The sequence below is a fragment of the Ipomoea nil genome, unplaced genomic scaffold, assembly GCF_001879475.1.
Source record: "Ipomoea nil cultivar Tokyo-kokei standard unplaced genomic scaffold, Asagao_1.1 scaffold0202, whole genome shotgun sequence".
Lineage (NCBI taxonomy): Eukaryota > Viridiplantae > Streptophyta > Magnoliopsida > Solanales > Convolvulaceae > Ipomoea > Ipomoea nil.
Window position 1 is genome coordinate 2,047,656 of NW_017616630.1, and position 15,795 is coordinate 2,063,450.

Sequence of the window (15,795 nt, forward strand, 5' to 3'; positions counted from 1 at the left end):
CAAGAACCCTAATAACAAGCTCTAGATATGCATTCTCACAAGACAATGCATCAAATCTCACATTTCATAGCAAAAATCACATGTAGAAGTCAAGAAATTGTCATATAGGTAAGAAAATAGATTTTGTAAAGCATGGGTTACCTCTTGTAGCCTACAACTTCACTTATCACACCTTTACAAGCTTCTAACAAGGCTCTTCTTCAACTCCAACTTCAAGAACACACCAAAAGACAAAAAGATTCTATCATTAGAAAAAGACACCTTAAAAGGTACTAAAAACACTAATGAACCAAAGATCTTACCCTCCTATATGCTCAAGACTAAGAAAGGTTGAATCTTGAAGACCAACTGGAAGAATCTTGGAATGCCCAAACTTGGCTTGAAAAAGAAGCTAGCTAGTTTCTAGAGAGAAGGAGGAGCTTTTCTTTTTAGGGTGTTAGGGAAAAGAATGAAAGATGACTCTAGGTTAGCTTGTAATACAATCATAATCTGAAAAGTCTTCTTTACCCTTACTAAAGTGGGAAAGTGTTAGGAGACAAGGGAACAATTCATGAAGCATAGGGTACAACCCATTGACTTGGATTGACTAGTCAATTACTAGTCATCCGACTATTGAATTTTCAGGATTTTAGGAATAAACTATCAATTAAGCTAGGATTAATTACTTAATTAATCCTTAAATAGAACTTGGATTTACGGGGTGTCACTGGATGTCTAATGCTTGATGAATTTATGAACTTGTGATTTGTGAACTTTATAATTTTAGATTCTGCACTTTAAAATTATTGTTGTGTTTAATGTTTGATGTTTGATGAACTATGGACTTTGGACTTTGAAGTTGTGACTAGTTTGATGTTTGATGAGCTATGGACTTTGAACTTTATGTAATATTTAATGTTTGATTATTATGTTTTATGTGAGTTATGTATCAATTTATTTTAATTAGTTTTGTGTGTTGGATAAATTTAGCAAAGCAATGCCATTGGCCAATAAGATTAACAATTTTTTTTAAAGAGGGGGTTTGGGCGGGGGCCCGCCTAGCCCGCGGGCCAATGGCGGGGCGGTCCGTGTGACAAACCAAAATTTAATTTTATAAATTCGGTTTTAAGAAATTCCAAAATAGCCATTTTTTCACTCTATAAACATTTTTGCGATAAAATCTGTGTTTGAACAAATTATTTTGAGCCACTTTTAAATAAATTCAACACTAGGACTTAATTTAAATCTAAAATCCTAAATTCTCGGGTGCATTGCGCACCAAGTTTTTGATCCAAAAGTCAATCTGAGTGAAACCAAGAAAAACCTGAGAAACCTAAACTAAGTGGTTGTCTAGAAAATATTTTTGGGAAAATCTATTTTGAACCCCAAACTATTTAAAATCTCATTCCTAGGTTATGGTCCATGATACAAGGTGAACCACAAGGCCTAGTCTGATATTTTAAAGATGCAAGCCAAAAGACCACTTTGCCCTCCACCAATTATTGGTGATCTACCTAGGGTTTTGCACCCATATAAATAGAATCATTTCACCTTGCCTTCATCTGATCCATCTCTTTGCCTCTCCTCTCCTGAGCTTTCTATAAACAAAGAAGAAGCAAAGCAGTAACTTTTCTAACTTTCATTCTCATCCATCCATTTCAATTGCTCTTTGATCATTCATCATTTGCCTCTCATCTCTGAGGTTGCCTTAAGCTTAACATATACCTATGTTTGTATGATGGAATAGGTGGGGAAGGTGTTAGCATCTGAGCAGGAAAGGATAGGGAACCACACAAAGAAGAAGAAGGAGAAGAAGCAAAGGTATAACCCATGGACCCCCAAAGCTATTTTAGACTCTATGAAGTCTATTTTTGTAGTAGAAATGAGTATAAATGCTAGATTATTGAATGTTTGAGCTATTAAGTGAACTATTGTTGTTCTATGATGTGTTGTTAAGGTTTTAGAAGTGTTGAAATGTCTGAGATAATTTTACAGGTGAAGAAAATCATCTGGTGCACAAGGCAGTGTGCACCAGATAGTTCACGGGCCTAGCCAACGGCCCTAGGAGGGAGTCGTTGGCCAGCCCCATGAGAAGGCGGCTCCAGGGCACGGCCCTTGGAGAAGGCCGTTGCCCTGAGCCATGAAACGGCGGAGCAAGGAGGTGGGACATCCCATGTCTCGCCGAGAGCTCCGCCAGGCAGCATCTCTGTAGTGGTCGGGCCCTTGTGGCTCAGCTACGTGTTGTTTCGAACCGGGATTCGCGGGCCCTTGAGGCTCAGACACTCGGGGCCGTCATGGCGCACGCTTAGAATTTGATTTCATCGAATTTGGAGAGGAAATGAGCTTTTTGTGTTAGAAATTGTGAATAATGTTGCAACAGAGAATACCTGAGAGTTTTTGCAGCAAATGAATTTGCTAAGTGTTTGGTTTGGCTATTTTCTTGAGAAGCATGACAATTGTTTAATTTTTATATTAAGAAGTATGACTATTATTTGATAAGTTTTGCTAGATAAGCATGCCTAAATGCCCAATATGAGTTGATGAGATTGTCTGCCAAGTGTTAGAATTGTTTAAGGGTACAGAGAATGCTTTCTTGATTGCTAGATTACAATGAATGAGTTATGTTGAGTATTTTGAGTTCAAGTGCATGCTGAATACTTGCTAAATGTTTGTCAAAGAAGATTTGCTAAGTTATGATTTATAAAGCATGTTTATGCAATTGTTGAGAGTTCATAGTGAAGAAGTTGTGAAGCATATTTTACAGTAAAGTGTATATTTGAGCATACCATGTTCTTAAAGTGCATAAGTGGCCAATGTGAGCCTAAGTACTATTTTCAAAAACTTATATCTATTTTGGAAAATCATTATCTAGTTGCATTGAGAAGTTGCATGATATTTGATTTCCAATTTGTGAGAAAAGAGAAGTTGTAGAGATTATGTGTGCGTAAGTTTGCATAAATAAAGTTGTTGCATGAGAGAGAAGTTGCATAAGATATATATATATACTATCTATGGTGAGAAAATAGTATTTTGGAGGACCGTTAGGACTATGTCCTTTCGGAAGAAAAGAGATAAGATCGGATAGAACCGACAAATCAGTGAAAAGAGAAAGTAAAGAAAGAAACGGACATTGTGAGCCGACAGATTTGACATGTAATAAGGTCGATATTTCCGAGTTACGAGGTTGGAGACTTCCCGCCGGGCTTGGATCCTGGTTAGAGGGTGTTGATGTGAGTCTAATTGTGCATATTTCTAGTATTAATTTGACTAGTAGTTGCACCCGTGCGATGCACGGCTATATATATACTGTATATTATATTTAGTATAATATAATTAGATGAAAAAATATACATTTTGAAAACTTAATAAAATTGAAATGATGAATTTATAAATTTTATTAGACATTGTTGAATACTCTCTTTGTTGAACCCACAGCGATGCAAGGGTACCTATATAGTACATAGAAAATTCCGTATAATATAATAAGAAGAAGAAATATACCATTTCAAAGCTTACTAAATTTTAAATAATAAATTGTGGAATGTTATTAGACATTGTTGAAGACTTCCTTGTACACAACATTTGTAGTCGTACTAAGACATGGTACATTTTCTCCACAAATCAAAATTTTCAAACCCCTTGGGTTACTAACTCTTGAAACAGCTACGTACAATTGTCCATGGTTAAAGACATGTCTTTTCAACAGCAATCCCACTTTAGGAAGTGTTTGTCCTTGACTTTTGTTGATTGTCATGGCATAGGATAGCATCAACGGGAATTGCTTCCGTTGAAATTTGAAAGGCAATCTTGGATCTGACGGTGTAATTGACATTCTAGGAATTAATACTCTTCTTCCTACATTTGTACCGCACATGATCTTGCCTTCCAACACGTGATCAGCTAACCTAGTAACAATCAACCTTGTACCGTTGCATAATCCTAGTGTGTTATCAATATTTCTCAAGAGCATAACAGGTGACCCAACTTTCAATGTCAAAGCATGATTTGGTACTCTAGAACATCTCAGGCCATTCAAGAATTCGGGAGTATGCAAATCTGCTAACATATCAACATTTGAATCTGACTTACAAACAGAATCACAACTCAAGTAAGTCTTACCCTCGGCCGGATTATGATCATTCATGTATTGGTTAATGCTATCTACCACATCCAATATTGGAGCCAAAATTGCACTATCATTAAGATATGACAGATCGCCAATCCCTTGTCTAAAATTAGGAAGGTGCTATCAACAATTGTAGCAATAGGGTCATCCTCGCACTTCAGCAATAAATGTTCTGGAACTGTAATATCTGACTCACCATCACGTTGATTACCAACAGTTCCGTCACCTATATTAGCTATCCATTTTGCAAACTCCTCGATCTCTTTACCCTCGATTTGTGATTGCACACTTCTCAGACGTAGATTCTTAGTTAGCCTAAATACTTTGCAGAATTTCCAGAGATATGAGGAGCTAATGTTTGCGCGGACAATATCCTGTCTGGTACCCTTTGGAATTACTGGTAAAATCTGCCTGAAATCGCCACCGAAAACAACTGTTTTACCACCAAATGTCATATCATAACTCCTTGGATTTTTGAAGCCCAACAAATCCCTCATAGTTCGGTCTAGGGCTTCAAAACAAAATTTGTGCATCATTGGAGCTTCATCCCATATTATCAACTTGCTTTGCACAATAAGCTCTGCTAGTTGACTGTCGTGACTTATGTTGCAAGTGGAATCTTCATTAACAGATATCGGTATGGCAAACCGAGAATGTGCAGTTCTGCCACATGGTAATAAAAGCGAAGCTATGCCGCTAGATGCAACATTTAACACTATTTCACTCTGAGACCTTAACACGGAGGACAATGCTCTCCACAAAAACATCTTACCAGCCCCTCCATAACCATAAACGAAGAATAACCCGCCAGCTTGGCGATCAATATCGGTTAACACCTCATTGTATATGAGCTTTTGCTCTTCGGTTAATTGCCTTACCAATTCCTGGTTCTCTTTCTCCTGTTCCACACAGTCATATGCTAATTCTTCTTGTATAAACCTGTTTGATATAACGTTTAAGGCCGCAAAATTTGCCGTAGGAATTTCAGGATGGTCCTTGAAACTCTTACCATGAATAGATAATAGCTTTTCAATCTCCACTAAAGCAAAGTTCATCTTGTCAAATTCGGTCAACACAAAATCTGCATAAGTTTATATAAAATATACTAATTAAGATGCCTACGTTAAAGTTAACTTTATATTGTGTTAGCAATATAACTAAAATAATTTGTAGAATGTATGAGTACCTCTATTGTGCAATTGTTTGCGGACCTGGAATTGTGCATCATCTGACAAATGTGGCCACACATCATACCAAACTGTTTCCGGTTTACCCATGCAACTGCTCATTAGCAATGTAACAAATAATCTCCTCAATTGATCTGCTAACGCCCAATGACTGGCTTCATCTATTGCATCAACATATTCATTATCATCATCAACTAAACCTCTTGCATAACACGCATCTCGAAATGAGTCATAGTGGACACCATTAACAGTCCTGATATCTGCATAACTTGTAGGGCCACGTATTTTATTCAACAAACACCTCATATAAAAGATTTCTTCAGTAGCTGGTGGAACATAGAATATCCTTCCGATTGAGAACCCTTTTTTCCGTGGCTGCCATTTTCTAAGGTCTTTCTTCCAAACGAATCTTGTGGGCATCTCAACATAAGTAAGCTCTCTTGCATCTGGGAATGTTTTATTCGCCTCAAACCATTCCAAGAACATGCTCTGTGCTATAGTGGGTCTATTAACAATGTTCTCAACAGGATCATCATCTGCAAATATCACACTCTGTTGATTAGGAAGGTGAAAGCTTAACCTTTCCACTGAAGGAGCCCTAAGCTGTATATCAAAACCAAACAACCGCCAGACCGCTTCACATGGGGATATGTACGTACAATCATAGTACATATTAATCTCATCTATGGCTTTCCCATTCTCTTCATCATTGCTTGTTTTGTAGAATTCGGTTGTTACCCGATCATGACCCTTGTTAACATACTTGAACAGGTACTTGATTGAGCGTGACTGGTTGCACCACTCGACATTTATATGAGCCTTGTACTTAAGCAATAAATGTCTATTGTGCGGTACCACATACCTGTTGTCCAACGCGATCCCGTTCTTTGTAACTATACTGCCATTGTCTCTCCTTCTATATACCGGGTAACCATCGTCATCAAATGTAGAACTCTCAACAAATCTCTTAGGAAAATGTTTTAAGCATCGTGCATTTACCATACATGGAGAATGGCTCCTTGCTTTTCCACATGGACCATGCATCATAAATTCCTCTACCGCTTTGTAATATTCTACATCTGTCTTTTCATCTGGTATCTCTGCGGAAATTATTTTGTCTAGAGTGACCACTTGACTAACTTCTTTATTTTTCTCCAAAAAAGCAATATATGAGCATGCGGAAGACCTAGCTTTTGGAACTCAATTGTATATATAACTGCAACATAATAGCAATAACCAGATATAGGTAAGGTAAGTTATGCTAATTGTAAAGAAATTGATGTAAAATTAAACAAAAAAATTACCTCCCGCCACAGAGCCAAAAAAGTTTATTCTTTCGACAATCAACTATCAAGGAATCCAACTTCATCTTGAATAAACGGCAAATTATGTCAGGTCGGTCTTCTGCTTTCAACCTTCGATCTTTTAAAAAACGCTGGACCTCTGGCCACTTTGAGTTGCATGTAAACGTTATAAATAAATCTGGGTATCCAATCTATCTACATATTGCCATGGCATCCTGGTAGTTTTGTATCATGTATCGAGCACCGCCTGTAAAACTTGAAGGTAGTATTATTCTTCGACCTTGTGCTGCGGGGTTGACTTCACCCCTTGTTAAGGCGTCAGTCAACCCACTATATGTTTCACACCTTAGGCTTTTTTGGTGTGTCCTGATATAAATGAGTCTTCCTGACTCAACCATTGTGTATCCATCGACAACGAACTGTTGGAACAACCGCTTTGCAAATAGAATGGTACTCGGAGCAGAATCTCTAGTCTGAATGCGATAGCAAAAAAACTCCATGGGGCTAATCCTCTATCTACCACCAGCGGAACGGTTGCCGAGTACGTTCGAGAATGCAATGTCTTCCCGATAACCATCTTCACCATATGGAAACAACAGTGGGTATTGCAGTGGCAGGTATGAAGGATTTAATTCACTGATTCTCTGCAATTGCCCACCCTTAGCTTGAACAACAATATCACACTCACCAATACTGGTATCCAGATCTCCAACTATTAAAGTTGTTCCGGACACTTGCGGCAGATTGTATGTCCTTGCATCTTTAGTGCATTTTCCCAATAACTTTATTTTTACTCCAGCGCATGGGTTACTATCAAGCTCAGACATAGCCATCCGAAATGACTTAACCAAAACATTATTCTTATCGAGCTCCTTCTGAATGACATTCACTATTTCTACATGAATGTCATCTTGTTCACCTCTACCCCTACACGAATGAAAACTTTGCACTGATAAGTATGTAAATAAAAAATCATAGGTTAAGTGTAGTAACGGCAACTTGTTTACCTCACAGCATTTATACGGTTGTTCTTTTCATTTGTCGTGTCGTATATGTACAACTGGGCAAAATGTGGTGCTTTGCCTTCTTCTGGAAGGAGACTGCCCATTAGGTGATAGTTTTGTCCACTTAATCGGAAAACAGGTGGTGCGCCTCCCTTGTTCACGCTCGTGTCTATTTTACCACCCATTGATGTGAAGCAGAACATGTTGTTGTAGGTTCTGATGTTCTGGAGAAATTTTTTGGATAATTCGTCATTGCCGAAAAATAGATCAAATATACCTTTTGGTGGCAACGTATTCGCCGGCAACTTAATCTTCCCATTGTTGCAGCACAACGAAAACATCGGTGAACCTTTAGTGGAATAGTTTTTCTTCCTTTCTTCGAACCAAAACAACGCCCCACAATGGACGCAAATATTGGTTACATCACCCAAATCACAATACTCATCTGCAAACAAATTGGTATCTTAATAGGCGTCCATAAAATGTCAGGTTTCACAAGTTCCTTTCCGGTTTCACTTAGATTGACTTTTGGATCGAAAATTTGGTACGAAATGTACCCGAAAATTTAAGATTTTTGAATTAAAATAAGTTCCGGTGTTGAATTCATTTAAAATGTAATTCAAAATAATTTATTCAAACACCAAATTTGTCTCAAAAATTTTAATGGACTGAAAATGACTATTTCAGAATTTCTTAAAATCGGATTTATAAAATTAAATTTTGGGTTGTCACATTCTACCCCCCTTAAAAGAAGTTCCGTCCCGAAACTTAGAAGGAACGGATCGATTTTCTTAGAACGGAAGCTTTCGAAAAGGTGACAAGAATTTCAAGAATTGGCTTAGAGGTTCTCTTGGAATGCTAGGAAGAAATGGAATCTCTGATTTCCAAACAAGCACCCAAATAACTAAGGCGCTAAGCTCAATCTAACTACTAGAACTCACCAACCCAAAGTTTCTTTGTTACTCCTCTTATTCTTATCGTTCTTACCACTTTTTCAATCTCAACACTAAGTTTCTTTCTTTCAGCTCTCACACAACTTAACATTTCCAAGTTCACATCCCCTAACTTGCTCTTTTCTTACTTAATTCAATTCTTAGGTCCTCGTACTTTATAAAACACACGACCCATTTACAACTTTTCTCCTCACCTTCACATTTGTTTAATCCATCCTTAAGTCCAATTTCTCAGAGCTTCAAGTTTTAATTTTAACCTTCGAGTTTAATCTTTGAAATTCTCTTCACCATTGTTCTCAAAATCATCTACTTGGGTGGGTTTGACTTCTTATTGTTGCATCAACATTTACGCTTGTCTTCCCTCCACAATTGTTGATCTTTAACTGTGGTCTCTAAGCTCTAATCTCTTCCTTTTCTTCATATTTGTCTCTAGTTGCACAAAGATTCTCTTCAACTTTTGGGGTTAGCTTGGGTCTTGTAGACGATGATGCCGATCAATTCGAGCAAGAACAGCTACAACTGGCTCCAAGCCGCACGTGGAGTAACCTTCTTCATCACGTTCTTCGGTTGACTAGATATGCACGCTGCTACTTTACTTCTTCGCAACAAAAGATCTAACTACTTCGAACTTTCTTTTCTAAAAAACAAGGATCACACAAGTAAAACACACAAACATATTATAAGCATAACTCTTATACTTATCACATTAACAACTTTCACATAACTTTCAACTTTCAACTTTCAACTTTCAACTTTCAACTTTTAACTCTTCAACTTTTCAAGGGTAACAACAAGGCTAAACAAAGCAACTGCTGAACTAACAAACTTGAATTCACCAGATAGGTGTACACTTGATTTGAAGGAAATTGACTTCACAGAAGAAGAAAGTAAGAGGTTTCTAAACTTGAAACTCGAGAGTACTATTGGTTACAACCAAAGTCCTGCTTAACAAAGTTGATATTTTTCCGAGATTCAACAAAGTCTCGTGAAACAAAGCTACAGATCGGATCCCAAAAGAAGAACACAACATAGAATAATCTCAATGAAGCAACTCAATACTAACGGATTCCAAATAGAGATGCAATAAGGATTTAATCTCAAACAATAGATCAACATTAGTGAATTCCAAAGGAAGATATAAAAGAGAGATGATCTCAAAGCATTAGCTCAATAGCTCAATAACAATGAATGAATACCACAATGGACGATCTCAAGACAATAGCAACAGGATCTGAGAGTACAAAAAGGACATATAATCAATAAAATAGCTCTTCACGAACAAAACACTTTCAAGAATACTCAACAGATATAAGCTCATAGGAATTACTCAACAAACTCGGATTCCAATGGTATAACAACAACGAATAGATCTTGACTCAACAACTCAATGGATTCCAACAATATGAATTTCAAGGAATATAAGCTCAATTCAATTACAATGAGATTACAAGACTAATACTTTCAACAAGATCATACTAGCTTCAAGGTTCAATTATACTAGCATTGCAAGTCAACGATAGCTCATAAGAATACTTAGAAGGAATTTATAAGCATTCTAGATACAGATTCAACAATAAATCGTGGAATGTCAAGAATAGACATTAGCAATAATTCAAGGCTCAACTTAATCAAAACAACTTCTCATACTCAACCCTAGACATTAGATAGCTTCGATAAACATTGAAAGCAAACTGGAAGTAGTCAGAATAACTCAGGAATCAAAAACAAATTATGAGAGGATTTCTAGAAAGCGTAAGCTCAAGCTTGACAGTACAAATTCAAGGATTATCATGCCATCAACAACAAGGGATTTATAATAGAAGATTGGCACAATGAACACAACAATATACTCAAGATTCGACGTCAAAACCAAGCATATGAACAAGGAATATGCTTAGATAACCAACAACACAATGAATGTTCATATATGGAGTGAAAAATAGGTTTCAAGGACAAGGAGCTTATGTGCACACTATCAGGGTACAACAATCACAGATCTAAACAAGCAAATCAAATCACATAATAGCAACAAGCATGCGCAAGTAACTCACAATCTCACCGCGTTCCTAACTGTTACTTAGAGTTCTTCTTAACTCTGATTCTCATACTTAGTCACTGAACTTAGAGTCTTTCTTATCTCAAATTTCATAACTTAGGGCTCTTTCCTTAACTTACCCTTCCTAGGATTTCACTTAGAATTCTCTTCTTAGCTTGTCCTTCCTAGGACTTCAACTTAGAGATCTTTTCTTAACTTGTCCTTCCTAGAACTTTCAGTTAGAGTTTCTATACTCAATCTTAATGGTCAAACTTCCTAAGTCTCCCGCGGTTCGTACCGCTCTGATACCAACTTGTAACACCCCACTTTTCTAAAACTTAATTAAAGTTCTAAAACCAAATTAAGATAAACTAAGCAGTGGAAAATCAAACTTATTTAACAAACTTAGTGGGAATGTCACCGCCACAACCACCTTCCCACGGTGATTGCACAGGCTAAGGGTAAAACTAAACATCAAGTCAAACTAACATCCGAAATTTACTACATTAAAGTAACTTGGGGAAAAGTACCCCGGTGTCTATCACCAACAAAATGAAAGGTGTCTACATCCATAATCTCAAAAACAACGATAAAAGATCAAAGAGTTTAGACTACATAGCAACTAACTACACTAGTCTAACTCGAGCGCTCTCAAAAGCTGGGCCCACTTGAAAGGGGTTTTGCAAATAGACAAATAGAAAACACCCGTTAGCACGAAGCTAAGTATAACTCCACTCAACCCTGTAAAATACTACAATATATACTTTGGAAAAACATTTGTTCACATTCCCAAAATTAAGCAGTTCAATCACTTGGACAACTTTAAAATAAACTACAAGCTTTCTATATGCTTGCAACCTATAATATCAACAGGCATGCTTCATCAATAAACAACTTATTAACATAATCATACTAACACATAATCAACATAGCAAAACTCAACTCAATAGAACAACTCCATAACAATCTCATGCTATCAAGTTCTCAACATGCAATTAAGTATAATCAAATATCCATCATATAATCTATAACATACTACTCATGCCACCTCGTGCAATCAATTATCAATATGTGATCTTGTGCAAACATTCTCAATATGTAATCTTGTGCAAACATTCTCAATATGCAATAAGATGCTATAGGATAAGTATACTTATATACTCGTTTGTAAATAAAATGCTTTTCTGTGGAGGTTTCTTAGAGTCACAATGACTCGATATCTTTCTCTTGAGTCTCTTGACTCGATTTCTTTCTTGCTCAAACTTTCATACTTCTCGTTTCTCTTCTTGTGCGAGGCAGGTACTCTGCCGCAGTGAAGCCCTAGCGTACGGTGCAATCTCGTGCATCCGCCACATCCGTAACTACGGAACCTCTAACTCGTGGGGAGGTAGGTCTTCACTAATCGTGAATGGACCTAACCGGCTCGGCAATCTAGCCGGCCACATACTTAACTCGACCACAGAACCACTCTCTTGGTTCTTTATCTTTCTTTCTTTCTTGCTTTCTCTGTGGAATCAAATATCATACTTTTAATGTGCACACCTCCTAACCAGGATTCCAAGCCTGGTGGGCAGTCTCCAACCTCGTAACGTGGGAATACACCGCGTTACATGATAAATCTGTCGGATCACAATGTCCATTACTTTCTCTTTTACTCCGAAAGGACATAGTCCCAACGGGTCCTCCAAAACCTCACTTATATGGATAGATAATATATATATCTCTCATGCACCAAACTTATGCATGTCACTTTTCAACAAATTCTCAATGCCACAAGATAAAGACTTTCCACATGCACATGAGTTTTGGAAAATAATACTTAGGCTCACGTTGGCCACTTATGCACTTTTAAAACATGATATGCTTGGAATGTAATTTACTGAACACATGCTTCAATTCTATATTACTGTGAATTTCAAAAAAGAACACTTAATCATGCTTAGAATTCAAAATAACATGCTCTGTACACTTTGTCAATTGAAATCTGACTATAATCTCCATGATTCATAAAATGCACTTTAGGCATGCTCTTCTAACAAAATGTAAGCAATTAGTGATCATGCTTCTCAATTTAACAATCAAATAGCACCTTATAGATCACATAGGAAAATAAAGTCTGATGTTTCTCAAATAACATTACTGTAACACAAATGCGTCACAAAATCTATCACAAAATGCTCATTTCTAATCCAAACTCAACGAAATCAAAGTCCAAGCGTGCGTCATGACGGCCCCAAGGTACCGAGCCACAAGGGCCCGTGACACCCGGTCCGAAACGACACGTAACTGAGCCACAAGGGCTCGGCCACTGCACAGTTAACCCTCAACGGTCCTAGCGGCGGGGCTAGGGAAGCTCCGCCGCCTTGAGCCGTCCAACGGCGGCCTAGGACCATGGCCCTTGCCTAGGGCCGTGCCCTTGGGCCGTCCCATCACGGCTCTAGCTAGCGGCTCCCCTCGTGGGCCGTTGGCTAGGCCCGTGACTCTCACTGGTGCACACTGAGAGGTGCACCAGTGGCTACTTCTTCACCTGCATAGCATTTTCAGACAACTTTCCACTTCCAAATCATCAACAACATATCATAAAACATCAACAAGACATCCAATAGCTCAAACACACAACATTCTAGCATTTCTACTCATTTCTAACTATTTCACAGAGGCTTCACAGAGCGAAAACTAAGCTGGGGGTCCATGGGGTTATACACTTTATAGATCAAAAGTTCTTAGTAAAATCTTTCTAGGGATACATAGTATTTCCCAAAATATACGATGTTAATAACTAAGTAGCTGTAGGGAAAAGATAGCATAAGCTTCAAATATCTTTATAGCCAAATATACACCTCGTACATAGTTATATATGTATATATTCACAAAATCAAGTATAACATTTCCCCAAAATATTTATGCTCATATATATAATTCTAGAAATAGAGCTTTCTTGGCAAATCATAGCTTTTGGTAGTTCAAACCCTTCTCAACATATTTATGATTTTCTATAAAAATACTTTTAAGTATAAATAACCCTTCAAATCCAAATAATATAATACATACTCCAAGATAATTTCTCAAAGATTGAACTTGCTCAAGTGGATGAGATTATAACTATTAAATAAGAGGTTAGGGGTTCTAATCCCACTTTAAACAATTTTTACCAAAGCATAACAACCACCAAAATTTAAACTAACAAAAATACTAGAGGTAAGAATCGATCCTAAGCATAATAATCTACTCACTAATATTCAACCCAATGAGCTACAATGAATCTTAGTATTAAAACTCGTGTAGTTCCATTACTAAGGTCTGTTGCTAGCAGTAGAGAGCTTCTGTCTACTACTCAGCACAACAAAAATCAAATTCTCCAAAATCACATAGCAAGATGACAACAAATAACATATATTTCATCACTTTAAACACTCAAAACATAAGTATAATCCCACTTGAACAAATAAATCACATATTTTAAGGAAAAAAAATACTAGATTTGGGAATCCATGGGTTATACCTCAAGCTTCAAAATCAAGAATCCTTCCATCTCCAACCTCAAGCTAGGTCTTCTTCTTTACCATCTCCATTTCTCAAGCAACAACCAACACAATACCCAAAAACACATCTAAGCTTAGATAATCTATCTCAAAAACAAGCTAAGAGAAATAGAAAAGGGAGGAAGAAGAGAGAAGCTTACCCAAGCTTGAATCTCAAGTCTTGAACCTAGACTTTGCTAGAAGAAGCTCTAAAATGAAGAAGATGATGGAGATGGAGAGAGACACGAGAGAAAGATGATGGATGAGTGCTGCTGAAAATTCTAATGAGTGAATAGTGGAACAAGGGAAAATGCTTTCTTTTATAGTTAGGGTTTTGGGGGTAGTATTGTAAAATAAAATTGTAGGGTTCACCATGCATCATGAACCATAGTCTAAAAAGATGATTTTTGAATAACTTGGGGTCAAAAATAGATTTTCTAAAAGATAGTTCTAATTAAAACACATGGTTCAGGTTTCACAAGTTCTTTTCCGGTTTCACTTAGATTGACTTTTAGATCAAAAATTTGGTACGAAATATACCCGAAAATTTAAGATTATTGAATTAAAATAAGTTCCGGTGTTGAATTCATTTAAAGTGTAATTCAAAATAATTTATTCAAACACCAAATTTGTCTCAAAAATTTTAATGGAGTGAAAATGGCTATTTCGGAATTTCTTAAAATCGGATTTATAAAATTAAATTTTGGGTTGTCACAACCAGTGTACCCGCCTAAAGCAGTTGCCGGTGCATTGTGGTTTCAGCAGGGGTTCGGCCGATGGTTAAGGACCCGCCGGAACCACCCACTGGTACCGATGTTGTTGGCTTCCGTTTTGTTGTATCCCTGGATATTTGCGTGTATTTATTGATGTTTCGTAAGTCTAGAGCGGTGCATTATGAACCCTATGATTAGGTTGTGAGTCTTGAATCGTGGTTATAATCCAATATTGTTATTCGTTGGATTTTGATGAAGTCTATGATATTTGTATGAACCCTTGGTATTACCTTGTTGCCTTTCATGCTAGTAATGTTGTTTCTTGGTACTAGTATGTGATTTCCTTGTGATAACCTTCGCTTGCTTCTTGATTGAATTGATAACTTGTGCTTATCCATTCGTTGTGATATCTTGTTGGAATCTTTTGATATAGTAGTATTGCCTTTGGATTTTCTTCTTCGTATCTCTTTCTTGAATTCCTTACACTTGGATCTATCGTTGTGATCTTGTGCATTGTTGTACCTTATCTTGATGATTCTTTGATTGAGCTATTGTTTGAGCTTATCCGTTGTTGTACACACTTCTTGTGGAATCTATACCTTTGCTTTGTATCTTTAGATTCATTGTGTATTAAACTCTTGTGGTGATGATTGAGTTGGTATGATGGACAGTGGCGACTTTTCTTACCAGGATTCGAGATAATGATATTATTGAATCGGGACTCAGTCCTCGCGGAATGATTGAATCGGGTCTTTGACCCCGCGAAATTATTGAATCGGGTCTTTGACCCCGCAGAATTATTGAATCGGGTCCTCTGACCCCGCGAAAATCTCTATTGGGTCTACGACCCCGCAGAATCCATGTTAGGGTCTTTGACCCCGCGGTACTTACTAATTCGAGGTCCCTCATACTGATCCACTATGATTCGAGTCGTTGCGATGACTCCGCGGTGAATGACTTGGTTTGGCTACGT

The 15,795-nt window shown here is 37.3% G+C and overlaps 1 protein-coding gene across 1 annotated transcript; it reads right to left on the bottom strand.

Annotated features, from left to right (window-relative positions):
* Positions 1 to 1,521: 1,521 nt before the first annotated feature.
* On the bottom strand, positions 1,522 to 7,941 carry LOC109190511. Its single transcript, XM_019341009.1, has 6 exons — positions 7,604 to 7,941; positions 7,142 to 7,523; positions 5,292 to 6,258; positions 4,191 to 5,186; positions 3,847 to 4,140; positions 1,522 to 1,577 (listed from the first exon to the last, which is right to left on the bottom strand). The coding sequence occupies exons 1-6, from the start codon at positions 7,939 to 7,941 to the stop codon at positions 1,522 to 1,524; spliced, it is 3,033 nt and encodes a 1,010-aa protein (XP_019196554.1).
* Positions 7,942 to 15,795: the final 7,854 nt, after the last annotated feature.